This window comes from Cetorhinus maximus, chromosome 12, assembly GCF_964194155.1.
Source record: "Cetorhinus maximus chromosome 12, sCetMax3.hap1.1, whole genome shotgun sequence".
NCBI lineage: Eukaryota > Metazoa > Chordata > Chondrichthyes > Lamniformes > Cetorhinidae > Cetorhinus > Cetorhinus maximus.
In genome coordinates, this window is record NC_135890.1 from 6,704,040 (window position 1) to 6,731,668 (window position 27,629).

The 27,629-nt window shown below is 42.7% G+C and overlaps 2 protein-coding genes across 2 annotated transcripts in view; both read right to left on the reverse strand.

The window, feature by feature from the left end:
- LOC144687199 (protein transport protein Sec61 subunit alpha) overlaps positions 1-1,217 on the reverse strand; it is a 23,882-nt gene extending 22,665 nt beyond the window's left edge. Inside the window, exons 1-2 of the mRNA XM_078552960.1 lie at positions 1,145-1,217; positions 968-1,050 (exon numbers count right to left, since the gene is read on the reverse strand). Coding sequence (XP_078409086.1) covers positions 968-974 — 7 coding nt within the window. The 5' untranslated portion in view covers positions 975-1,050; positions 1,145-1,217. The remainder of the gene's footprint in view (positions 1-967; positions 1,051-1,144) is intronic.
- A 2,981-nt stretch (positions 1,218-4,198) lies between these two features.
- Positions 4,199-27,629, reverse strand: part of dhtkd1 (dehydrogenase E1 and transketolase domain containing 1) — a 40,674-nt gene continuing 17,243 nt past the window's right edge. Inside the window, exons 8-17 of the mRNA XM_078552962.1 lie at positions 25,757-26,069; positions 23,681-23,765; positions 22,023-22,162; positions 19,337-19,487; positions 17,527-17,633; positions 15,880-16,044; positions 11,904-11,986; positions 9,671-9,840; positions 8,575-8,660; positions 4,199-5,544 (exon numbers count right to left, since the gene is read on the reverse strand). Coding sequence (XP_078409088.1) covers positions 5,443-5,544; positions 8,575-8,660; positions 9,671-9,840; positions 11,904-11,986; positions 15,880-16,044; positions 17,527-17,633; positions 19,337-19,487; positions 22,023-22,162; positions 23,681-23,765; positions 25,757-26,069 — 1,402 coding nt within the window. The 3' untranslated portion in view covers positions 4,199-5,442. The remainder of the gene's footprint in view (positions 5,545-8,574; positions 8,661-9,670; positions 9,841-11,903; positions 11,987-15,879; positions 16,045-17,526; positions 17,634-19,336; positions 19,488-22,022; positions 22,163-23,680; positions 23,766-25,756; positions 26,070-27,629) is intronic.

Here is a 27,629-nt window from a genome sequence, read left to right on the forward strand (position 1 = left end):
CTTCCCCTCCCTTCCCCTCCCCTCCCTTCCCCTTCCCCTCCCCTCCCCTCCCCTCCCTTCCCCTTCCCCTCCCTTCCCCTCCCCTCCCCTTCCCCTCCCCCTCCCTTTCCCCTCCCCCTCCCTTCCCCTCCCCCTCCCTTCCCCTTCCCCTTCCCCTCCCTTCCCCTCCCCCTCCCTTCCCCTTCCCCTCCCCCTCCCTTCCCCTTCCCCTCCCTCTCCCTTCCCCTTCCCCTCCCTTCCCCTTCCCCTCCCCCTCCCTTCCCCTTCCCCTCCCTTCCCCTTCCCCTCCCTCCCCTTCCCTCCCCCCCCTCCCCTTCCCCTCCCCTCCCCTCCCTTCCCTCCCCTCCCTTCCCCTCCCCTCCCTTCCCCTCCCCTCCCCTCCCTTCCCCCCCCTCCCTTCCCTCCCCTCCTTCCCCTCCCCTCCCCTTCCCCTCCCCCCCTCCCTTCCCCTCCCCCTCCCTTCCCCTTCCCCCCTCCCCTCCCCCTCCCCTCCCCTCCCCTTCCCCTCCCCTCCCCTTCCCCTCCCCTCCCCCTCCCCTCCCCTCCCTTCCCCTCCCCTCCCCTCCCCTCCCTTCCCCTCCCCTCCCTTCCCCTCCCTCCCCTCCCTTCCCCTCCCCTCCTTCCCCTCCCCTCCCCTCCCTTGCCGGTTTACACTCACTCCCCTTCTCCCCCCTCCCCCTCCCCTCCCCCCCTCCCCCTCCCCCTCCCCCCCCCTCCCCCTCCCTCCCCCCCCCTCCCCCTCCCTCCCCCCCCTCCCCCTCCCTCCCCCTCCCCTCCCTTGCCGGTTTATACTCACTCCCCGCCCCCCCCCGGGGTTTATACTCACTCCCCGCCCCCCCGGGGTTTATACTCACTCCCCGCCCCCCCCGGGGTTTATACTCACTCCCGCCCCCCCCGGGGTTTTTCCTCACTCCCCGCCCACCCGGGGTTTATACTCACTCCCCGCCCCCCCCGGGTTTATACTCACTCCCCATGGTGCCTCTGTTCCTCCAGCTGTTTCCTCCCGGACTCACGTGATCTCCCAATTTGGACAAATAACAGCCGCCGCCCCTAAAACAAAAGGCGGGAGAGAGTTAGTGATCAGAGCCCAGCCAGTCACTAACCGGCTGCGTCCATGTTATTAACATTAAATTCCCCTCCATACCGTCTGTCACCGCCTTCACAGAGCCGCACTGACCCGACGACTGACGTCAACACGCTCTGTCGTCACTTCCCTTCTGCGGCACTCTTCATGACGTCACCGCAGCTAGAGGTGCCAGGCATGGTACTGAACAGGGGGCGGGGCTACGGACAGGGAGCGGGGCTGAGGGCAGGGAGCGGGTGCTGAGGGCGAGGCTGAGGGCAGGGGGCGGAGCTGAAAGCAGGGGGCGGGTGCTGAGGGCAGGTGCTGAGGGCAGGGTGCGGGGCTGAGGGCCTGAGGGCCGGAGCTTGCGGGAAGGGCAGGGGGCGGGTGCGGTGATGCCAGGGGGCGGGGCTGAGTGCAGGGGGCGGGGCTGAGTGCAGGGGGCGGGGCTGAGTGCAGGGAGCGGGTGATGTGAGGGCAGGGGGCGGGGCTGAGTGTAGAGAACGGGTGCTGTGAGGGCAGGGGAGGGGGCGGGGCTGAGTTCAGGGAGCGGGTGATGTGAGGGCAAAGGGCAGGGCTGAGTGCAGTGGCGGGTGATATGAGGGCAGGGGCGGGGCTGAATGCAGGGGGCGGTTGATGTGAGCGCAAGGGGCGGGGCTGAATGCAGGAGGCGCGTGATGTGTGCGCAAGGGGCGTGGCTGAATGCAGGGGGCGGGGTGTATTCACCCGTCCAGGAACCCAGAGGCCGGGGAGACTGCTGGGGGGACGAGTTCGAATCCCAGCACGGGAACTAAGGCTCGCTTTAAATTCCAGATTTATTAATGGAATTCAAACTCCACTAGCTCCTATGTCTTTGTAATCACTAACAAGGACAGTATCAGTAGATCAAACTTTGTTTACAAACAACAGGCCATCAATAGCCTCAGATTCACTCATGGTCGATGCTCCTCCAGAGATGAAAGATTAAACCATCCCCATCGTGGGACTGCAGAGCTTCTAATCAGACCCTGGGCCACATTAAATTTTCTCCACGTGTAGTGCTTGTTAAAGATACAATATTATTAGCAATGCAGAGGTTTAAAGATGATGCCACTCATGGCCAGAAATACTTGGCAGGCATCAGTGTCTCAAGAACAAGGTGTGAGGCTTTAAAAAAAACAATTAAAAGCAGGATTCTTCAGTTTATGGCTGAGCTACAGTTTCCCAAGGCTCCTCTAAGAGTACTTAGACCACACCGCATCATCAATTGTGGCATGTCTCACGAGTTAATATAACTATTAACGAATTGTCTGGGTTGAGTTTTTGATCTCCCTCGTGCCATTGTGAGGACAATCGCCAAACACTGGAAAAAAACTTGTTAATTATTCCCAAAATACTTAACCTTCTGTAAACTCTGGTTGCTCCAAGGTTCAATTGCACGGACCAGGACTTGCCCATTCAACTGGCTACGCCTCCCCAGGTCGAAATTGAGAATTTCCACTGGTCATACTGGTTAGAGTAAACTCTTCAAACCGCATTCATTTTCTTGGGCACACGGGCACCAGCAGACAAGCTTTATCACATCCAAAAAAAACCTCAATAAATAGTAAATGGTTCAATGGCTTGTTTTTGGAAGAAGTACTTTTTGGCAATTTTAAATCTGGTTATGCACCAGGTGGAGGAGTGCACACTTAACTAAAAATGCTTATTTTTTGACAATAAGCCCATTTTCAGTGGCATTAATAAAACTGCACCAATTTACTGTTCTTAAATTCATTAATGAAAACTTTATGGGGAAAAACATTTACATTCCAATACACAACCTGACTGCACTGATTCATGGATAATTTGTTTGCTTATAAAAAAAATTTAGCACCAATTTGAACTGTAATCTAACCAGCACATTTATGGGTGCAATTTCTCCCATTGCGTCCAAAGCAGAAACTCTACCCTGTTTTTTCAATCGGCTGCCCGTGCGTTTTACAATGGATGCATCAAATGTGGGAATGCCAGGGTGTCCGATTTACTTTGTAAAGAAGAAATAAGGACAAACACACATGAAGATGTTAGTATTGGAAAATTTAATGACATTCAATTTGAGCATCCAACATTTCCAGGATTTCAAGTGTACATCACGGAGCTCTGCAGAGAAGGATTCCTTTTACTCAGTACAACTCATAGCATAACACACTCGCAGGGCTACTGGGAAAAGGTAGGGGAGTGGGACTAGTTGAGTAGCACATAGGGAGCTGGCACAGACAAAATGAACTGAATGTCCTTCTTCTCTGCTGGTACCATTCTATGATTCTAGGACCACCATCGCTTTTCAATCTCCCATAGCAACCTATAGTTCCCTTTAGACCAATGCTTGTCCCCTTCAATGTTTCAGCCATTGTATTCCTTATTATATGGAACCCAGCTTCTTACCCCCTCAATCAGTCTTCAATCATCTCCCAAAATAAACTAGCTTTTTGATTTTGGCTTAGATCTTATTCCCCAAATTCCTTTACTTCGGATCAGCCATTCACCTCTTCCACTCAAAGCTCTTAGGTGGTCCTTTACATCAGGAATGCTACATAAATGCACATCGTTGTACTGCTGTATAAGAATGTTGGGCAATCAGCCTGGAGGCAGACAAAAGGGTAAATAGCTTATTTCATACCAAGGATAGTATTTCTGCAGACAGAGTCAACTGGGCTGTTACAGACTGTATTCACTTGCAGCAGAATCGGTGATCCCAGAAATCCATTCATTCATCTTCCTGAAATCTTACAACATGACAAAAGCATTTACATTCACTCCATTTAAACAGGAGGCGATCTGCATTGAGAAAATGGGGACTGTACATGCCCGGATATAAATAATCTGCATTCCCTAAGTGATCAGTTTCACCAACTGCAACCACTCCAGATATAATCTACCACCTAAAAAGGAGGCTGGTAGTAAGATACAAGTTAAGTGTTTAGAGTTGATAGAAAAAAGTGAACAAATTGTTAAGAACGACTATTACAATCTTTAACAAAAACAAAAATACCTGGAAAAACTCAGCAGGTCTGGCAGCATCTGTGGAAGGGAGCACAGTTAACGTGGGGGGTTGGGACTCTCTCCTCCATCCCCCTTCCTGATTTTTCCCCCTCCTTTTTGGTTTTTCCATTAATTTATATAGATTTTTCTTTTCCCACCTATTTCCATTATTTTTAAATGTATTTCCATCCATTGTTTAATCTCTACCTTTTAGCCTTTTTCGGTTCCTTCACCCCACCCCACCCCCACTAGGTCTATCTGTACCTTGCTTGTCCTGCTTTCTACCCTTAATTAGCACATTCCTTTAGATAATATCACCAACTTCAACATCTCTTTGTCCTTTAGTCTTTGACATCTTTTGGTTATCTCCACCTATCACTGGCCCTCTATCCAGCTCTACTTGTCCCACCCCCTCCCCCCTTAAACCAGCTTATATTTCACCCCTTTTCTATTTTTACTTAGTTCTGTTGAGTCATGTGCAGTCGAAACGTTAACTGTGCTCCCTTCCACAGATGCTGCCAGACCTGCTGAGTTTTTCCAGGTATTTTTGTATTTGTTTTCGATTTCCAGCATCTGCAGTTTTTTGCTTTTATCTTATTACAATCTTTACTTTGTTAACCTCACCTCCACACTTTTGTCATCAATAAAAGTAACTAAATCCATGCGGGGACAAAAGGACATCAAATATAATGAGCTTACTTGTTACTCACACCATTTCACAATTGGCAACACCAAAAAACAATGTAATTGTATAAAGTAGCATCCAAACATATCGAATATAACAAATGATTGTGAATTACAAGCGCATCACATGTTCTAATCAAGATTTACAGACTTTTTCCCCCCCAATTGTAGACATACATCTCCCTTATTATTAGATTGGTGATAATTAAGGGACAGTAAGAGAGAGGTTATTGTTACTGGACTAGTAATCCAGAGGCCTAGACCAATGATTTGGTGATTTCCTGCTACAGTAGCTGCAGAATTTAAACTGAGTTAATTAAACCTTGAATAAAAACTCCTTAGAAACCATGAATAGTCGAGCAGCGATAGACAGTCTGAAGATAAACAAACTTGCTTTCGGAACTTGAGAATAATGTATATAATATGCCTCAGATATTTGCTTACAAAAGTCCAGTTCATTTTGCATACCTAGCTGTCAAGTAACTCAGGGTTTTAATTCTTATTTTAACTACATTAGGTTGGAATACTTTCCATGATTTGAGCTAAATCAAAGTCCCTTTTTTTAAAAAAAAGCAACATTTGTTTGAAAAACAGTTTTGCTCAATGGAAGCCTCACAACTATATTAAAATGTTGTAGGTCCTCTCCAAGAGTCAGGCACAGTCGAACACATCTAGGCTTTTCCAAATTTCTTTCAGGAGAAGGTTCTGGTGAGAATGTCTTGGTTTTGCTCCTGATGTAACATCCCGATTCCAACAGCAGGTACTGGAAGAGATGGTCGGCTAACCAACTTCAACTAGAGACAAATAATTAAAATTGCAAGAGTTACCTTTTTTTGTGAAATTAATTAGGAACAGCGAATGGTAAGATGAACAAATATTTATTGTGAGAAAATGACCAAGTGGACAGGCCTATAAGAATGGTAGCAAGTTTAAGTGGCCAAAATAGCAGCTGCATCTAAACTACATCAAGCAATTGTCATCACTAGCAACAAAATATTTTGGCTTGGTAATTGCGTCACAATTGAAGCCTATCTTTTTCTGTCCTGCCCGGGAATAAAAATGTCAATTATCTATATTTTTGACATTAATAAATGTTTCATCGTTGGCTTCCCCATCAACATTTTGCTCCCTATATAGACATGGATCAGTTTCCAGATTTGTACAGAGAACACCTTGTTATATAATTCACTGACTTCATCATCTCAGATCCATGATTTGACGCGAGCTTTCGGACTGCTTATCTGGCATTAAAATCATGGATTAGCCAGAACTTATCCTAATTTAACAATGTCCGGATTAAATCTACCCTGTACGAAAATGAAATACTGTGGATGCTGGAAATCTGAAACAAAAACAGAAAATGCTCAGCAGCATATGTGGGGGGAGAAACAGGGTTAAATGGATGGATTTTACCGGAGGCATTGGGACTCTGACGCTGGGACCAAATGGGGGTTCTGAGCCTGCACTTGCTGGATGCGCACCCGCCGGCTCAATCTTCCCCAAGGTGCTTCCTAATTAGCCTTTCTGCTCGCAGTCCTACTAAGGGCAAAGAGCGAGTTCTCAGTGCTGCAAGTTTCAGCAGCTCCAACATGAGACGGGCACTGCTGGGGGAGGTCGGGAGCTTGCAAACTCCTCCAACTCATGTGCCAACCCATACCCATGGCTGCTGTTGCCTCCTTTGAATTCTGCCCTTCCTCTGCACCTCTTTTGTTTGCAGAGGTTTCAGCCATCTTAGTCCCACACAAACTCACTCTTTCCACCTCTTCATCCTGCTACTTCTCTCCTCCAGAAACACCTTTAAAACTTACCTCTTACACCATGCCTTTGGTCACCCAACCCTTTTCTTTTACTGCTCAGCATTAATTCTTGACACTGAAGTTATTAGAGGCACTCAATAAATGTAAGTTGTAGGTGAATGGGAACCTCATTCTTCCCATACATCATATCATGGACTATACCAACCATTTAATCTTCAGCAAGGACACTCCCAGATTTCCAAGAGTTGACAAGCAACAGTATCCATACTTACACATCTTCACCATCCAACCCACTTTTTCTGTCCTCCAAAGACATCCCTTCCCTGTATCCTTCATAATTTATAACCAAGGTCACTTGAACTTTTGGATCAGCTGTTGTCACACTATGCTGCAACATGACTATTCAATGTTAACCAAGGTGACTATTCAAATTTGATTAAGAAACTACTTAGCAGGTCCATTCCTACATTACAATAGTGACTACACCTTGTAAAGTATTTCATTGGCTGAAAAGTGCTTTGTGAAAGACACTTTGTAAATGCAAGTTGGAATGATGCAATGATGGAAAGGGTCAGTGCAAGCGGAATGCAATGATGGTAGGGGTCATAAACAGTGCTATCAAGCGGCACTTGCTTAACAATAACCAGTTCACTGACGCTCAGTTTGGGCTCCGCCAGGGTCACTCAACTCTTGACCTCATTACAGCCTTAGTTCAAACATGGACAAAAGAGCTGAACTCCAGAGGTGAGGTGAGAGTGACTGCCCTTAACATCAAGGCCGCATTTGACTGATTGTGGCATCAGGGAGCCTTAGCAAAACTGGGGTCAATGGGAATTAGGGGGAAAACTCTCCGCTAGCTGGAGTCAGACCTACCACAAAGGAAAATGGTTGTGGTTGTTGGAAGTCAATTATCTCAGTTCCAGGACATCACTGCAGGAGTTCCTCAGGCTAGTGTCTTAGGCCCAAGCATCATCAGCTGCTTCATCAATGACCTTCTTTCCATCAAAAGGTCAGAAGCAGAGAGGTTCGCTGATGATTGTACAATGTTCAGCATTGTTCGCAACTCCTCAGATACTGAAGCAGTCCATATCTAAATGCAGCAAGCCCAGGACAATATCCAGGCTTGGGCTGACAATGGCAAATGGCATGCCACACAAGTGCCAGGCAATGACCATCTCCAATAAGAGATAATCTAACTGTTGCCCCTTGACATTCAATGGCATTACCCTCTTTGAATCTCCCACTAACAACATCCTGGGGGTCACCATTGACCAGAAACTGAGCTGGACTAGCCGTCTAAATACTGTGGCCACAAGAGCAGGTCAGAGACTAGGAATCCTGTAGTGAGTGACTCACCTTCTGACTCCCCAAAGCCTGTCCACCATCTAAAAGGCACAAGTCAGGAGTGTGATGGAATACTCCCCACTTGCCTGGATGACTGCAGCTCCCTCAACATTCAAGAAGCTTGACACCACACAGGACAAAGCACACTGCTTGATTGGCACCCCATCCACAAACATTCACCCCTTCCACCACCGGCACACAGTGGCAACAGTGTGCACTATCTACACGACGCACTGCAGGAACTCACTGAGGCTCCTTAGAAAGCACCTTCCAAACCCACAACCACTACCGTCGAGAAGGACAAGGGCAGCAGACAAATGGGAACATCATCACCTGGAAGTTCCCCTCCAAGCCACTCACCATCCTGAGTTGGAAATATATCGCCGTTCCTTCACTGTCACTGGGTCAAGATCCTGGAACTCCCTTCCTAACAGCACTGTGGATGTACCTACACCTTTTGGACTGCAGCGGTTCAAGAAGGCAGCTCACCACCACCTTCTCAAGAGCAACTAGGGATGGGCAATAATTACTGGCCTAACCCCCATGAATGAATAAAAAAAAAGTTTAGTTTCTTTAGAAGTAGCACACCAACTATAAATAACTGGATCCACATCTACATGAATTAAGTTTCAATGCTGTCGCTCCAACAAGACTTTAAAACATCACATTTTGATCAAATGGAATATTAACATTTGAACATTACTTGGATGTATGTTGGCTTACCTTGCATGCTAACTGTTTTTCAAACCTCGGGGATACAAAAAACCATGGGCCCATATTCTGTGGTTCCTCTTGACTCCATACAAAGTCTGAAAAATGACTATCTAATTTAGTATTTATAACACGTAAAGGCTGCCCTCAAGTCAGTTTCGCTGTTGTGTTTGCTAACATGTTACTGTGTACTTAAAAGTAAATCATTGTACATTAAATGCTTTAAGATATGATATGGTGCTGAGCAAATACAATTGTTTTTCAGTTCAATACTTTGACCAATGTGGAACTTGGATTAGAAAGATTCTTAAATCTGAGCTGCATGAGGTGCTCTCAGCAATGCCATTAGTAGCAGCGCTAAATTGGTCCTCAACATCACTAACTTAGGGGGAAGAGAAAACAAAAATGAAAAAAAAATCCAGGGTTCATTCTTCAGATTGTTACCTTGTATTTCTTGCTGGAAAGTGTAAATAGGAGCTGATTCAGTGGTGCTGCCTCCACAGGTTGTGTGCTGGCATTTACTGTCAAGGTTTTGAAATGCAGCCTTAACGTTTTGGGTGAGACCTGAAGGACAGCCAGTGCTGATGGAACAATGCCCTAGGCGCGAAATCCAGTTTTAAAGTACACGTATATTCAGCACGTACTACAACACTAGAATGAAGTTAAAAACTTACAAGGTAGGTTTTCAAAAATACATTTAGCAATGTTTCAGGGAATGTGCATTTATACAACACACAACGTCCTTCATAGGAGTACAATTAGACAAAAAAATGTTTAATGAATAAATATGTTGCTAATACTCAAAATTGCAATCATATATCAGCGCAGTTAATAGGGGTTATGTTCCTAGTTGGCAGATGCCTCCTCCACAGGCAAGTAGTTTATCAACTCATTGTCAGGATTACATGTCTTCTAGTCAAATTGACAAGGCAATTAATGCCTGTGTCAATATTTTCAGTTAAAAAAAATTGTACTAATAAGGCAACACCATGAAAAAAAAGGAATTGAGGTCTCACACACAAGGAACATTTTTACCCAAGTTTTCTGAAGGTGTCTGATTGGCACTACATATTCAAGGCTAGCATAACATTTGCTAAGCAGGTCTGACCTTTTGCATTTTTATATTTATCCATTTGTTGCTGAAGTGCTTCCAGTGGGAAAGGACAGAGCTCTTCTACCCTGATGAGTGCTGTGTTCTGTCCTGCTTCACCTATAGATTCTCTGTGTTTGACCAGGGTGTAATAGTGTTTTCCAGAACATACTACCACTCGAGTCACACTGAAATAAAAAGGAATTCACAAAAAAAAATTAAAAGACTGTTGTAGGAATATGGTGCTACTGCACCATAAGAATATACAGTTGTCTGTAAAACAAATTATCAATGTATTAAATAATGAAACTGAAAATGTTTTTAGACAAATACTAAAACTACTGATCTTCAATAAGTTCAAGATTCTGTAATTAATGTTGGAAACATAAAAAAACATTTCAATTATGACATCAAACCTTACTTTAACCTGTAAAATTACAGAGCGCTGCTGTTGCACCAAGATTATAGCATTCTGTTCATTAAAGCTCCCCCCCACAACACTGTTGGAGGGATCATTCGGGTTTGTAAAAATGTGCACGGTAGAAATTCCTACTGAACAAACTGAATATACAAGGATCACATTCGCTTTAAGGCAATGAAGAATCTATTTCTATGGTTACTGAGTTAGCAGCACAGTTATTCAAATGGTTTAATTTCCAACCCCTTCCCCCATTTCCAAGGTAATATGGTCTGTGGATGACCCAGGCCTCTGCTGATCCAGTTGTGAGCTAATTACACAAAATAAAAGGTAGGCTACACCAGCCTTGCTAATATGCTATCTTCAGATCTTCCCTTTAATCCTGGGAATTTGCTGGATAAATCTAGACATGAGGATTGCAAAGTAGCATGTGTTGGAAAGAGGAAATTAACCTTGGTTGTGATGTACATATTTGATGCAAATATGCAATGCTATACACAGACCACACAAACTGCTAAATACTTATTTGCAAGTGCCAAGAACCAGTCTGAGTTTTAGTTTTTTCTCCGAATAAACCAAAAGACCATATTTTAATATTTTTCCTAATGAAGTCAATAAGCCTGGCTAATTAATGCAGTTGCCTGAATTATCACATTGTCCCAAATATTTTAAAAAAGGAAAAACCATGCCTTAACAGAATTCCTTACTACATTGGAAATTACTTCATAATCAGTGAATTTTCTCCTACAGTGATTCAGCCATTTCATGCATAGCAAGATCCCAAAGGCAGCAATGACGTAAGTGTTTTTTTCGGTGTTAGTTGAGGCAAGAAGGTTGGTCAGGAAACACTGGTTTCCTGCTTGCTGAATAATGCAATAAGTATTTCATGTCCACCTGAACAGTCCGAAAACAATTTGGCTTGGCATCACATCTAAAGTAAGGCAATTCGAACAATGCATTCCGTAAAGGAAAAGATCTGTATAATAATGTGCAAGGTTATAGGGATAAGGCAGGGGAGTGGGACTAGGTGAAATGCTCTTTCAGAGAGCTCGTGCAGACTCGATGGGCCGAATGGCCTCCTCCTGCACTGTAATGATTCTGTGACTCTGTATAGATGCCGCAGTCTGGTTACATTTCACAGAGGCAGGGATCTTTCACATCATGAATGGAATATAGGACTGCGGACAGGAATCCCAAATCATGGTGCCAACGGACTGGGACTTCATCGTGGCACCAAAAGAGAGGGATTCAAAAATATCTGCGCTCAGGCCATTTTTATTATTCACAAATTGAGAATGGTCAAAGCTGACATGCTGGACAACTAGCAAGGTTGGAAAAAGGAGAGTGGAGTTTTAAAATTGTGTAGATTGTGGAAAAAGTGGAGTGGGGCAAGGGGTTATGTAGTGTTGAGGTCCTGGGAAAGGATGTTCATGTGAAACAGTGGCAGTAAGACTTGATTTCAAGTGGTTTTAAAGCATAATGGGCTGGAAACAGAAGAAATAGAATAGTGATGTGCCAGCATTGATCCTTATTTATTATGTGGCAATTCACGTGAATACACACCTCCTTGAAAGTGAAGTACTGTAACAGATATTTATGCTATGCCTTTATATGTAGGTGCAAACACGGATTATAAGTTCACGTGTATTTGCATTTAAAAATCTATGCAATATCTTTAGCCATTTATATTATTAAATACAAATGGCAAACACATAATTAAAAAGTAGAAACGTTCTGGACATTGTCTTAATAGTCAATTCATTCACAGGAAAGGTCCCTGATTTACTTCAAGAAAAAGAGCTCTGTGATCATTTCGGAAAGAGAAATAATTACGTTTTAGGATCCACCGATGAATCCCCGATCACGGGTTTAAAAGTAGTTCCTGGAGCCATCTCATTCAAACTGGAAACTGCAGCCTTCAGAAAGAAAGGATACCATTTCAGGAAATAATTCCATATTACATTCATAATAGATTGGCAACAGGATAAGTCAAGACACATGAAAGAACTATTAAAATTATCACATTAATTCTTGACTAAATATAAAATGTGTTACAGTTAAGCATTCATATATTTTCATTGCTTCAATACAAGGCAATGGTGCCAAGTATGAATTTATTTGTATGTAGTAAAGTAACCCCATCATTGTCTGGGACATGTTTTTTTCATATTCATAATTGGGTATTTTCACAAGAGGAAACAAAACTACTTCAAGATAACTTTGAAATAACTAACTTTGGAATAATTTTGCATTTATAGTGCCTTTCATGACCACTGGACAACTTAAAATGCTTTACAACCAGTGAAGTACTTTTGAAGTGTAGTCACTGTTGTAATGTAGGAAATGCAGCACTCAATTTGCACACAGCAAGCTCCCACAAGCAACAATGACCAGATATCTATTTTTGTGCTGTTGATTGAGGGATAAATATTGACCAGGACACCAGGTAAAACTCCCCTGCTCTCCATCGAAATAGCACCACCGACAGTGTAGCATGACCTCAGTATTGCACCAAGTGTCAGCCTTGATGTTATGCTCAAGCTCTGAAGCAAGACTTGACCTGGAACCTCATGACTCAGAGGCAAGATTGTGACCCACCGAGCCCGTGAATGACAATACAATAGAGAACATATGAAAGCTTTAACTAAGGTTACAAGATAGTGAAGCGAAGGATAGAGTCATTAAAATTGGGAGATAGCAACTGTTGGTGAGACACGCACAAGACACAAAGGGATATTGGCTTTGAAGCATCGGAAGAAAGCAAATTCTCTCACCAAGAGTCATAGAGAGGATCAAGTAGCAGCAAATGAGCTATTGCATTGCATGAGACTAGAAACTTTGAACACAAGAGTTTTTGATTTGAGTTGATAATGTGACTGGAATAATCATCTAAAAGTGAATATGACCAGATAATGAATGGAGGTACACAATATGAAACAGAACAGGCTTGTGGTGCTCTGAGAGAGATCCTCTTTCTCCCTATCCTATATTTTCCTCTAATCTCACTCTTGTCTCTCCTCCCACTGCCCTTTCTCCTTCTCATCCTTCTTCCTCACTCCTATCTTTCCCTTCCTTTTCCCCTTAGAATCAGAGAGAAACATAGAACACAAAAGAAAGGGACATTCAGACAAATGCGCAAGAACAGCTGTGCCATATTTCTGCTTTTTGCCCAGAATCCTGCATGTTCCTCATCTGGAAGGACCTGTCCAAATCTCTTTTCAAATGATTTATGGAATCAGTTTCCTCCACCTTTTCAGGTAGAGAGTGTTTCAGATCCCAACAACTCTCCAAGTGAAAAAAATTTATCCTCATCTCCTCTTTTGATCTTTGGGCCAATGATTTTGAATCCATATCCTCTAGTTATTGAGCCACTTGCCAAAGGGAATAATTTTTCTCTGTCTATTCTATCAAACTTCTGATCATCTTGAAAACACCTCTTGCGTCCCCTCTCAAATTTTTTTGTTCCAAGGAAAACAGTCCCAACTTTCCAGCCTCTCCTCGTAACTGAAGTCCCTCATCCCTGGTAAGTCTTCTCTGTACCCTATATGTGGCCTTTACACCTTTCCTGAAGTGTGGCACCCTTTATCCATTTCCCTCCCTACAACTGACATCAGAATATTGAAAGAAAACTGCCAATGATTTCAATTCTTAACCAAAGTCGGTGTCCAGCCCCATTGGACATTCACATAACTGAGGACAACATTAGGTTCAGCTGTGATGGCACAGCCCATCATCGACTCATGTGAAGAATTATTACTTGCTCAACTAGAAACCATATTCCAGCAAAGAATCAATGCTTTCAGGTGAGGAAAAGGGAGAAAATAAGTGAGAAAAGTGGCACTGAATATTTTTTTTGCTCCTAAGATGTTGAAAATCCTGGATATCCGGCTCAGAGTATTTTAGTCCCAATGATATTTCCAGTCCTATGTCTTCCTTGGTTCCCCACCACATCGGGAATGTTGTTTCTGTCTACATGAAGGCAGATATAAAGTATTTGTTTAATGTCTCTGCCATTTCCTTATTCTTCAATATAATTTCTCCCTTCTCTGCCTCTGAGAGACCCATGTTTAATTTTGCTAATCTTTTTCTATTTACATATCTATAGAGGAGAATTTTCGGTTCGGCGAGCGAGGGTGGGGCCCGCTCACCAAGGCATAAAATAATGCAGGGTGACGTCAGGCGTGTGGCCTGACTTCACCCCGTGTCATTTAGATTTTCAGTTCAGCGGGGATGCAGCCAAGTTGGCTGCGCGTCTGCCGAACTGTCAAAGGCCTGTTAAGGCAATTAATTAACTAATTAAGGCTATTGAGAAAGCTGCCCATCCAACCTTAAGGGTTGGTGGGCAGGCTAAGAGCCCAGGCGGCCTTCGCATTATTCATGGAACCTCATCCATGGGCGGGATGAGGTTTCATGAAGGGTTTATAATTAAATAAATTTTTTCATTAAAGTCCATTGACATGTCCCAGCTCATTTGACAACGCTTCTGGGCACGCATCACATTGGGAGGGCCTTATTTGGCCCGCCCACATAAAATGGCGGCGCGGACCCGATCAGGGGCGCCAATCGGGTACGCGCCCGCCCCCGCACAACCCCCCCAATGGGGGGAATATTCTCTCCATAGAAGTGTTTACAATTTTTTTATGTTTTTTGCTCATTTACTCTCATATTCTCTTTTCTATTAGTGTCATGATCATCTTTTGCCTTTTCAGTTGTTTGCTGCACCTGCATGCTAGCTTTTAGTGACTCATGAACAAGGACACCCAGGTCCCTTTGAACATCCACACTTCCTAAATTCTCACCATTTAAGAAATATTCTGCCTGTTTTTTCTACCAAAGTGAATAATTTCACATTTATTCACATTATATTCCACCTGCCATGTTCTAGTCCATTCACTTAGCCTGTCCAAGTCCTCTTGAAGATTCCTTGCATCCTCCTCACAACTTGCATTCTCAGCCAGTTTGGTGTCATCAGCAAATCTGGAAATATTACAGTTTATACCCAATCTAACCTAATAATAATAATAATCTAATACTATCTTTAACTTCTCTTGTTAGCCACGGCTGGACCACTGGTCCTGTGTAGTTTTTATTCCTTAAGAGGAATGTATACTTGTTGGCAATTATGAATTAATTTTTGAAATGTTTCCCCATATTGACAACATATTTCAGAAAAATAACTTGTATTTATATAACGTCTTTCATGCCCTCAGGGTGTTATCAAATGCTTCATCACCAATGATTTTTTCAAGTGTAGTCATTTGCTTTGTAAGCAAACATGGCAGCTATTTTGTGCACAACAAGACCTCACAAACAGCAAATTAGACAAACATTTTTGTATTGTTGATTGTAGGATGCATATTGTCCTGAACATTAGCATTCCCTCGTGAAATAGTCAATCCAAAAGAAGAAAAGCGAACCTTTAATATTTTGTTCAAAAGACGAGGGCACCTCTAGTCAATGCAACACCCGTTTAACACTGCACTGAAGTGCAAGCCTGGATTATTCGCTCAAAATCCTGCAGTAGGGCTTGAACACACAAGAGGATGTGGTGATACCAACAAAAGCTTCAGCCCCAAACTACCCCCATGGGTAAACTGGGCCAAAGGGGAAATTACAAATACATAGCAATGTTCAGTGCATGTCCAAATACATCTCAGTTACAGAGTTTGTGTTCAGCTTCCCATTTATTTAACAAAGTTCACTGCAAATGAGGTCAAGGATAATATTTACAGAATGAGCTTCATAAACATGCAGGACTAACACTACCAAGTACATTTGTGGTCATATTAGAAGAGTAACATGTACTCACTGGGAGACGCAGCAGCATTTTTGGAGAAGCTACAATCAGGGGTTTACGAAAGTTTCTAATCATCTGTCGGCGCAGTAAGTGAAAGTACTGTGCTGGGGTAGTCGGATGTACAATGAACATATTTACATTATCTCCATCAACACCTTCTTCCTTGCTGTCACATATCTGTGGAGAAGAGGAAGCAGCTTATGGTGAGAAGTTAAATGTTGCATTAGTTCTCTGCCATGCTGCTTTTTTGAAGCTGTGTACCAAGCTGTAGTGAAAAGAAAACTTGCCTGTTTGCTGCAAAAGGGAAAGACCTTGGATTGTAACAGCACCTTTCATGACTTCAGGATGCCGCAATGCACTTTACAGCAAATTAATCACTTTTGAAGTGTTGTCACTGTCGTAACGCACAAAATGGAGCAGCCAATTTAAATTTTCAATTTTGGGCACCGGCCATCAAGAAGAATACATCAGCCTCTGGAGGCTGCAATACAGATTTACAGGAATGGTATGGGGGTTTAGAAGGTTAGGCTATGAACACAAGTTGCATAATCTTGGCACGTATTATCTTGATTATAGAAAATTGAGGGGTGATTCAATGTTAATATTTGATAGTCTCACTGTAGTTACTCCATCTCCTCTGGTGGGGAAAATTAAGCACAAGTCATTCAGGATTGAAATTAGGAGCAATTTTTCACACAAAATCTGGAGAAATCTGAAACACTTTTCCCCTGAAAGTCTATGGATGCTAGGATAATTGGATGTTTCAAAACAGAGATAGGTTTTTGATAAGGGTATCAAAGGATATGGAGCAAAGGCAGGTAAATGGAGTTGAGATGCAGAACTAACCGAATAGCTTAGCAGGCTATACGCTGAATAGCCAGATGAGCTGAATTAGCCTCTTCCTGTTCCTATTGTGAATCAACTATTTTATCCCCCTCTATAAAATCAATTAATGATTGGAGTCTCTGTTCTACCTGGCTGGAAGACAGGCATTTTGGTCAGTTCAATGCCAGATTTGGGAGTTAATTTTAGCAGGGCTTCCAGCTTTTCATCTTTGAGTTAGATAAAATGAGTACCAGGCCTTACAATGTGGGTAGGAGATAGGCTGCAATTGGACAGTCATCAGTATTTGCTATACTGTTGCCATACCTCATAAGGTCATAAGAAATAGCAGGATAAGCCATTCAACCCATCCAGCCTGCTCCATCATTCAATAAGATCGTGGCTAATCTAACTGTGCTTAATGCTACTTTCTTGCCTATCCACATAACTTTTGATACCCTTGTCAATCAATAATCTAACTTAGCCTTGACTATATTCAATGACCCAGCCTCCACTCTTCTCTGTGGAAGAGAATTTTCCCAACCTGCTCAGCCTTTCCTCATAGGACAATCACTTCATCCCAGGAATCGGCCTAGTGAACCTTCTCTGAAACACTTCCCAAATGAGTATATCCTATCTTAACCTCTTGGATGCTCAGCAATTGAACAGTTCATGCCTAATGGAGACCAATCTTCATGGGTCATCTCTTGCTATACTTGGATAACACACCTAAATGAAAATGAGTGCCAGCAACATGGATTGATTCACGTCCTATTTTAATAGCCTATTTGAGTAGTAGTTAGGACACATTCTGGCACAGGTGAAAATGTGGCTTACCTGCAGGAAACGCTCCAAACGACAGGAGGAGTGTTCGGGGCCTGCACCATCATAGCCATGAGGTAGGAGAATAACCATTCCACTCTGTAGCAGCCACTTCGCCTCACCTGCCAAATGTACAGTATTTAGTGGAGACACAATCTCAGACTCTGTTTCAATAGAGTTTCAACAAGTGTAAGAATGTGTACTCTTGCAAGTGACACAAATGGAGCAAGTTTCACATATTCACTCATTAAACTGGTCAACTGAACAGAAAGGGAATAAGTAGTATCTTAATAGATGGTTTGTTATTTTTTTTCTGATCTAGACAGCCTGACTCTTTCCCCCAAGGAATAGCTAGGAATTTGCAAACAACTAGCAAACTAAAAGCAAAACTCCACCAGCAATTAAGTCTCTAAATCTTTCATGTGAACCTTCCAGAAAACTCTGGGCTATGCTACCAATCCAAATAAAATAAATTAACAAAAAAACAGGGACACTTTCTCAAAAGAAACCCAAATCATACAGAAGAAAGGAAACTGTAGCAATTATAGTTTTGGGAAATGTAGGACTGTAGCTTTAAGAATAATCCAGTGTTGTAAGATCACATGATCTATGTAAACCAATGAGTTAGCAGCGCAGGGAACCTCTACAGGAGAGTTCTTCTTTAGCTATGGAGTTTGATGCACCCGTGTAGTTGCTGCTGCTGTCCTGTAAATAAAATTAAATGTTTCCACTAAGAAAAGTTGTTCGAAGATCAACTCTATAACAGAAACTTAAACTTAATATTATTTACACAGTATTGACTATGCACTCAATGTCCGCCGGTTGTGTAAAAGCACACACTATGCTGCTTCTTCAGGGCCAGGCCATGAAAGAGGTGGGCAGCCAGAGTGACCAGCCTCATAAACCAGGCCCAATCTGGGCCTGCAAATGGCTGTCGTGACCAGGCCCAGGAGCAGAGCCACGAGGAGGTCCTCCAAAATGCCAACTCCCTTCCACGCTGGATGGTCAAAGATGAGCTCGATGGAATTGCAGCCTATAACTGAGGAGCAGTCCCTTCAAATAATGAAACAGGAGAATAATTAGTCTCCAATGTTCTCAGATTTGTTCCATTTACAACAATTAGACTTTGTGGAATTAAGGAAGGACAGGCTGGATTAAAATAGAGCTCCTTTTTTGTAGGAAGCAACTTTCCTTGAGGCAGTCACTGATCAAGAAAGGACCGTTAAGATGTAAAACAGCTTACAGGGTGCAATATATTACATTATTACATGATATTGCTATAATCCTTCTTTCATCATACTAAAGTAAAGCCATTGGAGATATGCAAATATATATTGATCACACAAGGGTTACCTCAAAAAATATTGCAATGATCTCTACAACTGTCCTTTCTGCTTATTTCTCACTCTAATTAATGTTTCTCTTCCTCCGAGTCCCTTCTTCCTCCCCTCTCGGACTCTCTCTGTTTGTTTCCAATTGCTTCTTGAGCTCTTTCCCTGTTTCTGAAAGTCTCTTCTTCCACTGCCTCCTCTCTCTTCTGCTCATCTCCCAATTTTTCAGTATGCCTCTGGCACATGATCTAGTATTGATTAGTCAATTAGTGCTCAAGATAGCAGCTAGCACGTACTAGATCAAACATGGGAACTGGAACTGGAGAGCGCACGGCAGACAGCAGGTTAACAAAGGGCATTCGAGAATTGTTGCAACACGTGGATGAAAGAGGCATGACTGAAACTGGGAAATCCCCTTTCCACAGCATTCCATGTATAAATATCCTTACAATTTGACTAATCTGCCCAGCAGGATACTTTGTTTGAAGCCTCACCTCCAGAGATAAATGTGTCAAACATAATTTGAGCACCGTTGAAAAAGTCCCCAAATTGGGCTTCCCAAATTAGAAGTAGCTTCGGGCTTTCAATACTCATCCCATACTCAAAGCCGAGAACTGCCTCTTCCGACAATGGACTGTTGCAGACCTGATGCAAAGAAGATATAGCGTGTTAATTTTTTTCATACATATGACAACAGATTTTTATTTAAATGATTTGATTTTTAAAATTTTAGTAAGTTAACATGTATTTTCTCCACTAATGCAATTTTAAAAACTTTCAGCTTAACATTAAAGTTACTGGGGTGTATGGGTACACCAATGGAGAGTGCTGCAGGATGCAGGTTCAGAGTTACAGTTTTCACCACAATGGATTCCTGATCTTAGCAGGATGTGTAGAGGCGATTTCTTTCACAGAACAAGGTAGGAAGAGAATGGACACAGCACAGGTCAATTCTTCTATATCTTCTAATGATTTAAGATTGTTGCATGTGTAAGCAGCCGTTCTTTCAAACAATTTTTTTTTCTTATTCTTTCATGGGATGTGAACATCACTGGCCAGGCCAGCACTTACTGTCCTTTCCTAATTGCTCTCAAGAAGGTGGTGGTGAGCTGCTTTCTGGAACTGCTGCAGTCCATCTGGTGTCAGTACACCACACCCAGAGCTCTGTTGGGGAGGGAATTCCAGGTTTTTGGCCCGGTGACAATGAAGAAAAGCAGGTATTGTTCCAAGTCAGGATGGTGTGTGGCTTGAAGTAAAGAAGTTTTGCCTCCATCTTTCGAAGTAGTTCCCCCACCCCCCGGCCACCTCTACATTTTACTCTTAGCCATGCCAAGTGCGCAACAATGACTGGGGAAAACTAAACTGTGAACCTTCTCTGGAGGAAATCCACTTAGCACCACGCTGAAGGTACAACAAAAATTAGCATTACAATGATTTGGGAATAAATACCAACTGGTTGATGATGGGGATTTGGGAGATGTAAACCTTGGGGCTAACAATACACCTTCTCGTTTGGTAGTATAGAACTTGAGCATTGCTGAAAAAAAAAAGAGACATACTGTCTAAGCTTTTAGTCTTGCACTTGTTATGCTATGGCAGGTGGTATTTGCCGGGCTGACCAAATCCCAAAGGGAAACTTGGTCAGGCTATCACAACGATTTTGCAATCTGTACGTATTACGAGAAGGTATGTGTACTGAAGTCAGAAGTAAAGATTCCATTACCACTTTTGGAGATTTTGAATATTAAATTAAAACATTAACAAAAGAAAAATAACCTTAAACACACAAAATTACTGTTACACAGTTAAATGTAGTCTTATAACATTTCCCAAAAGCTAGACTTGCAAATAAATGCCCTTGTCCAGGCAACAGTTCTTACAGGCTCTTAATCCACAAAACATCCAGTAATGTTACTGCAAGGCACCCACTGTTGCAATAAGGGAGGTATTTCACAAGCTTCTCGTTCCCTCTCACTCAACAATGGAAATCCAAGGCTTGTCACAAAACCTTGCTTTCTAGAACAACCAGACACTTCTCTGGGGTGGCTAGAAACTGCTTGCTTCACAAGTATCCCACAGTAATATTGGAAAAAAATGATATTTTCTTTACACTCTCATCAGGACATTGCAAGATTACCAACAGTAAAGGGAACAACAATTTATACTGCATGAGACAAAAGTGCTGATTGGCTGGCGAGTGGACTCCGATTTGCAGAGGCATTGCCATGGAGAATGTAGAAGGGGACAGTTAGCTGCTATGCTTTTGTCCAAATTCAAACCAGGCAGGTCGACTTTGCCAACAAGCGCTTTTTTAAAAAACTTTCTTTCGAGCTGGTCTGTCCGGTCATGCTTAGCAGCAGGTCCAATGGGTATGAATTTGGGCCCGTCATTAAGAATGACATACATTTGGTTGTTATAGTCACACTTGTTAAGGGTGACTATACCAGTCCCTTTGACGGGTTTACAAACTTGTATGTCTGGGTTGGCCTTGAGGCCTCGCAACGCTACTAGACATACACATTGCATGTGAAAATCAGCGAAGTTGTTCAGAATGCCGCAATATGCAAGTGCTAGATCAGCTAGGTGCACTCTCAAAGATTCAGCATCTTCAGTGGACGCTAGTTTGTGGCAGGATACCTGGATGTAGAGGAGTTTAAACTCGACAAATACCTCTTCTGTTTGATGTGGGACGAAGGACACCAAAACTGAAACCAGGCGCAAGAACAAACTCCTCACTTTCAGAGAGTTCACGGCCAGAGAGATTTACTACATGTTTGGCGACGTCATTAATTGCGCTGCCAAACCGCTTCCGCTTAAATGAGTTTATCGTGTGGGTGTTTTAAGCGGGCATTGTTTATGGTGCGATCATCTATTGAGGCAATTTAGCAGCACAAGCTAACTTAGGCCGTGCCCTACACCGCACTTGGTCTGAGGTGCGCACATTTCTTTAATTTTTTGATTTCATTCGCTTGTACCACTTGCTGGCCACTATAGTAGCTCCAGGGAATGATGACCACACTATTTGCAAAAGACAGAATCCTCTTACCTCTTGGCATCTGCCATCATTTTTAAGCAAATGGCTGGAATTCTTTAGAGCACCTCACTGAAATAAAACACTTTGTCAACAACGTATTAACTGGCTCAACAACAAAAAACAGCTTAAAAGTCTGCATCTTTTACCTCAAAAAATCCTTTTTGTTCTGGATTCATATGGTTGAGCGGGATGTAAGTGTCATTTGTTTCCTGGCAAACGACCATTGCATGTCGTTGACTGAAGGTGCCCCGACCAACATCCTGTCCACTTATGCGGACATTAAAATCTTGAAAAAAAAAATCAAAAATCCACAATTTACACATTAAATGTTTGGTGGAAATATTTAACAGTAGTAACTTGTTATTAAAAGGAACAGTTAAATTAAAAGTAAATTGGTTTAAAAATTACAAGCCCCAGTTGTCAATAACACTTTTAAATCTTTTATTTTTCCCCCCAATATTTTCCTTAGATTTGTGGAATTCCCTGACTTGTGGATTATAGTTCCATGGATACCTGCAGCCTTACTGTACCTGGAACAAGATGCTATTCTTCTGTGTGAACCCAGATAGCAACAATGTCAGCAGAAAGTGGAATGCATTGTAACCACCCCAAGTAGTGTTTTCACCTGACATTCAGATACTTTCCAAGTAACATTCACGCCACACAAGTGCCGGGCAATGGCAATCTCCAATAAGAGATAATCTAACCACCACTCCCTTGATATTCAATGGCATTACCATCACTGAATCCCCCACTATCAACATGCTAGGGGTTACCATTGACCAGAAACTGAATTGGGCTAGCTATATAAATACTGTGGATACAAGAGCAGGTCAGAGGCTAGGAATCATGCGACGAGTAACTCGCCTCCTGACTCCCCAAATCCTGTCCACCTTCTACAAGGCACAAGTCAGGAGTGTGATGGAATACTCCCCTCTTGCCTGGATGAGTGTAGCTCCAACAACACTCAAGAAGCTTGACACTATCCAGGACAAAGCAGCCCGTTTGATTCGTACCCCTTCCACAAACATTCACTCCCTCCACCACCGACACACAGTGGCAGCAGTGTGTACCATCTACACAATACACTGCAGGAACTCACCAAGGCTCCTTAGACAGCACCTTCCAAACCCACAACCACTACCATCTAGAAGGATGAGGGCAGCAGATGCATGAGAACACCATCAGCTGCAAGTTCCCCTCCAAGCCACTCACCATCCTGACTTGGAAATATATCGGCCGTTTCTTCACTGTGGCTGGGTCAAAATCCTGAAACTCCCTCCCTAACAGCACTGTGGGTGTACCTACACCACATGGGACTGCAGCGGTTCAAGAAGGCAGCTTACCACCACTTTCTCAAGGAGCAATAAATGCTGGCCTAGCCAACAACATGAATTTTTTAAAAAGCAGTTATTTGTCAGCAGCAATCCAGATAAGGAACCCTGGCTGTCTCCCTCTGTAGTTCAAGGGCAGAGGCCAATTTTAGCGCCTCAACTTATCTTGGCCTTGTGAAGGGGTTAACTCAGTTCAAGATTTCTAATAACTGAGCATAACCAAAAACATTATTTGCTGATAGGTTTCAGACTCACTTTCATGCACCATTTACGTCGTATTCCATAAAAACCCCCTCAAATTGCAACCGTTTACTTTTGTAGTTTGTGTAGCGAGAGCTGTTGGCCCAGAACTGATAACCGAAGCAAGCTTAATAGAGTCAATGGAGCCCAGCTGAAATTTATTCGCCACCATGATGTATTCATTATAACTAGACATTTCAGTGCCAATTAATCTCCTTCAAAATCATTACCTTGACAAAGTAACGTTCCAATAGACAGTGCTTCTGCTGTAGACCAGTCCAACTTTGTGCCCTCTTCCAGTTTTTGCAATCTAGCCTAAACAGATATTAAGAAGAATAAGCAGGCTACATTTATTAATGGATTGTTTCACCACCTCAGGTTCTGAACCCTGCAACTCAGATTATTTAACCAGTATTGAGGTATGTTCTGCAGAGAAAACAACTTGGAAAAAAAAAAGCCTGACATGGATATTTTCTCTAGACGTCTTTCCTTTCTGAAATGGATTTGGTCTTAGCTCAGTGGAAGCATCCTTTCCACTGAGTCAAATGAAAGTAGGCTCAAGTTCCATTCAAGAGACTTCACATAATTTAGGTTGAAACTTCGATGCAATACTGAAGGAGTTCGGCACTGTTGGAGATTCAGTGTTTCAGATGAGGTTAAATTGAGGTCCCATCCACACCAACAACAGCCATTTATATTTCACATTTAACATAGCAAAACATCCCAAAGTGCTTAACAAGAGCGATATGAATAAAAACATGGACAATTTTTGATACCGATCCACATAACAAAAAAATCAGGACAGATGACCAAAAGCTTGATCAAAGAGGTAGGTTTGAAGGAGCATCTTAAAAGAGGAGAGGTAGACTGTGTAGGGAGGGAATTCCAGAGCTTAAGGGCCTAGACAGCTGAAAGCTGACCACTGATGCTGGAGAGATTAAAATCGGAATGCTCAAGAGTCCAGAATTGCAGGAGTGCAGGTAGCTTGGAGAGATCGAGGGTTCGATGAGGTTACATGGATAGGGAGGGGAGAGGCCATAGAGGGATTTGAAAATCAGGATAAGGATCTTAAAATCGAGGCGTGGTCTGGTGAGGAACAAGTGTAGGTCAGTGAGCACAGGGGTGATTGAGATTTGGAGCGAGTTAAAATATGGAAAGCAGGATTTTGGATGAGCACAGGTTAAAATAGGGTGGAAGATGGGAAGTTGGTTAGGAGAGCATTGGAATAGTCAATTCTAGAGGTAACAGGTACAGATAAGGATTTATTCAACAAAGTGAGAGAGTAAGATTTTATGGGAAGAACAGGATGAAATTATTAAATCTAAAATTCTGTTCTCTCTTTGTCCAAGATACTGCTCATTTGCAGTCAAACAAGGTACTAGGTTCCAACAGCAAAGGTAGAACTTCTAAATTAAAAAGGGAACTTATGTTACACAAAGCATTGTACAATCCCCAAACTAGATAATGTGCAGTCCTGGTCAAGGAACCACAGGGAGGATATGTGCTCTCTGAAGAGCAACAAGAGAAGTAGAGATGATCAGCCATTAAGTCGTACAAGTTACATAAGTTCCACTTATTAAAGTGAAGACTTTGATCTAATCGACATTTCCATATTAAAAGGGAAATGCTTACTATGGTAACGAGTTCAAAAGTTAAAAATTTGGAAATTTAAAGCACAAAAACTGAAAATATGATGGAACATTTTCATCCTAAAAGGTGAAAAAATTGGATTATTACAGAATTACCACAAATCCACATCACAGAATCACATCACAGAATCTTAACGGCACAGGAGGCGGCCATTCGGCCCATCATCTCTGCACCAGCTCTCCAAAAGAGCATTATGACCCAGTGCCATTGCCCTGCCTTTTTTCCGTACTCTTGCACATTGTTTCTATTCAAATAATCATCTAATGATAGAAAATCATTACAATAATAATCACATAAAATAGCATGCCTGCTAATGGAGGGTGCATAATGTTACAGCTATTTTCTTAAACAAGTGTGTACAGGAATATTGGGGAGAAGGATCAGACAACTTTTCCAACAGGGACTCCCAACAATCCAATATCAGACCAGAACCTGCTGAAAACGAGCATAACAAGATAAATGTACCAGTAATAGAGTATAAATGGACTATGACAATTGAATTTTAGGCCAAGCAAATGAAAATGCATTCTCATAAAAATGAGTAATGAATACTATATTGTATTTGACAAGGTGTCTTAGCTGGTCATCCACCAGCTTAGAATCAATGCACGCCTTAGTAACTGAAGTACTATACTTTTTCCCCTTCTGAAACCTACCTGTACGTGTGTCTTCATCAGGTGACTATGCATGGTTATTTCCTGGGGAACATCCACAGACTTGGCTCCCACATACTTGAGCAGGTCAATGGGCATTCCAGTGTCCCATGTACTGATGCTGCTTGAAGGCTCCACCAAGCCACTCCAGTGAGCCTGGAGGTTTGGAGCCGTCGGGCAAAATGAAGTCGTGTTTGTTAAATGGTCATTTAGTTTAGAATAATAAGAGGTTTTAATGTTGGAAACTTCCTCCTCAGTCAAGAGGCCATCTGCCACTAATTGGTCCGCGTACATGTCCGGAATACTTTTACGGGATCTGTGGAAGCCAGAAGGAAAAAATGAATTTACACAACAGAGCATTCCGAAGAAATGTACTAACTTAGATACCTTGTGTTAGATGATGATAGAATAGGGATTAGAGCCAAAAAAAAAACCAGACATGGAGTCTTCTTGATATTAGCTGTGCCATGCTTGCTTCCCAGAAAGGAATGGATTGGGAAAGACTGAAAGAGAGTCACACTTGCCTGTTATTATCTGTTTCCTGTTAGTGTGTCAGAGAAGAGTATTGCCTTGCCTGGCCTCTAGATTCTCTGGGTTTAGTTAAAGGTGGTACATTTCTATAAGGAGATGGTGTGTAGACAAACAGGGCAGCCAAATAGAATTCTGCTTGTGTGTATTTCTCAGTAATTTCATTTGGACACATGGTGGCGGGTTTCTGGATGTGTCAGGTAAGTGACACTGTTTATGATGTGGCTTCCTCTGCATTGGGGAACAAATTCAGATCGGGTGACTGATTTGCTGAACACCTCTGTCCAGTCCACAAGCAGGACCCTGAGCTTCCAGTCACTGGTCATATTAATGCTCCATCCCACATCAACACTGACCTCAGTCGTCAGCCCCGTACATTGTTCCAGGGAATTCAAGGGAAGTTTGAGAAATACCTCATCTTTTGATTAGGCATTTTATAGCTTTCTAGATTCAACATGGAGTTCAACAATTTCAGATTGTAGAACTGTTCCCACTTTTACAGATAGCAGGTGCTCATAATGATTCTGCTAGTCATTTACACCACCTCTAAATCCATCTTTTGTTTCTTTACTGTCCCATTGTCATCTCCTTCTGTGCAATGTACCATCATCTCATCATTTAACCTTTCCTGCCTTCCACCCAATCATAGACCTTCCCTTTTGGTCTTTCCTCTCTACTCCTCCTATTTTTCTCACTAGCTGTGTTATAAATTGTTAAATCTCTATCTGCTTCCAGTTCTGATGAAAAGTCATTGATCTGGAACATGACCGTTTCTCCCTCCACAGATGCCTGACTCGTCTTGTGGTACTGTGGAAAGTGTCTCTACCACTGGGCCAGAAGCTCTGGGGTCAAGTCCCACTTCAGGACTTGAAGGCCATGGAAGATGCAAGCATTATGTGGCCAAACAGGTTGATTATTAGCCTGTAAATCCTTCCAATATGTCTGATGGCAGGCAGGAAAGAGTGGGAGAGTTTCCTGGTCAGCCATACTGCAGAAGACATTGGCAAACCACTGCAGCACTTTGCCAAGCATAATCATGGATCAATCCAATGGAAGCCCATGGGCACGAAGGCCCTCTTAGGGCAAGGTATCTGAAGGAGGAGGAGGAGGAGGTTTCAATGTTCTAGCACCTTCTTTACCTTGGGAAAAATTACCATAGGTATACATTTGTTAAAATTCTACATCTAAAATCAATTGCTAGCAAGCACCCGTCAAGATGGAGCAGAAATAAAGCTTGCGAACTAGTTCTATGTACTTCTATTATTTGGTCTTCTCCATAAATATTCAATACGACCTTATGTGGCTTGAGGTTCTACGGGAAAGTGGCAGAAGTGTTAATAATTTCAAG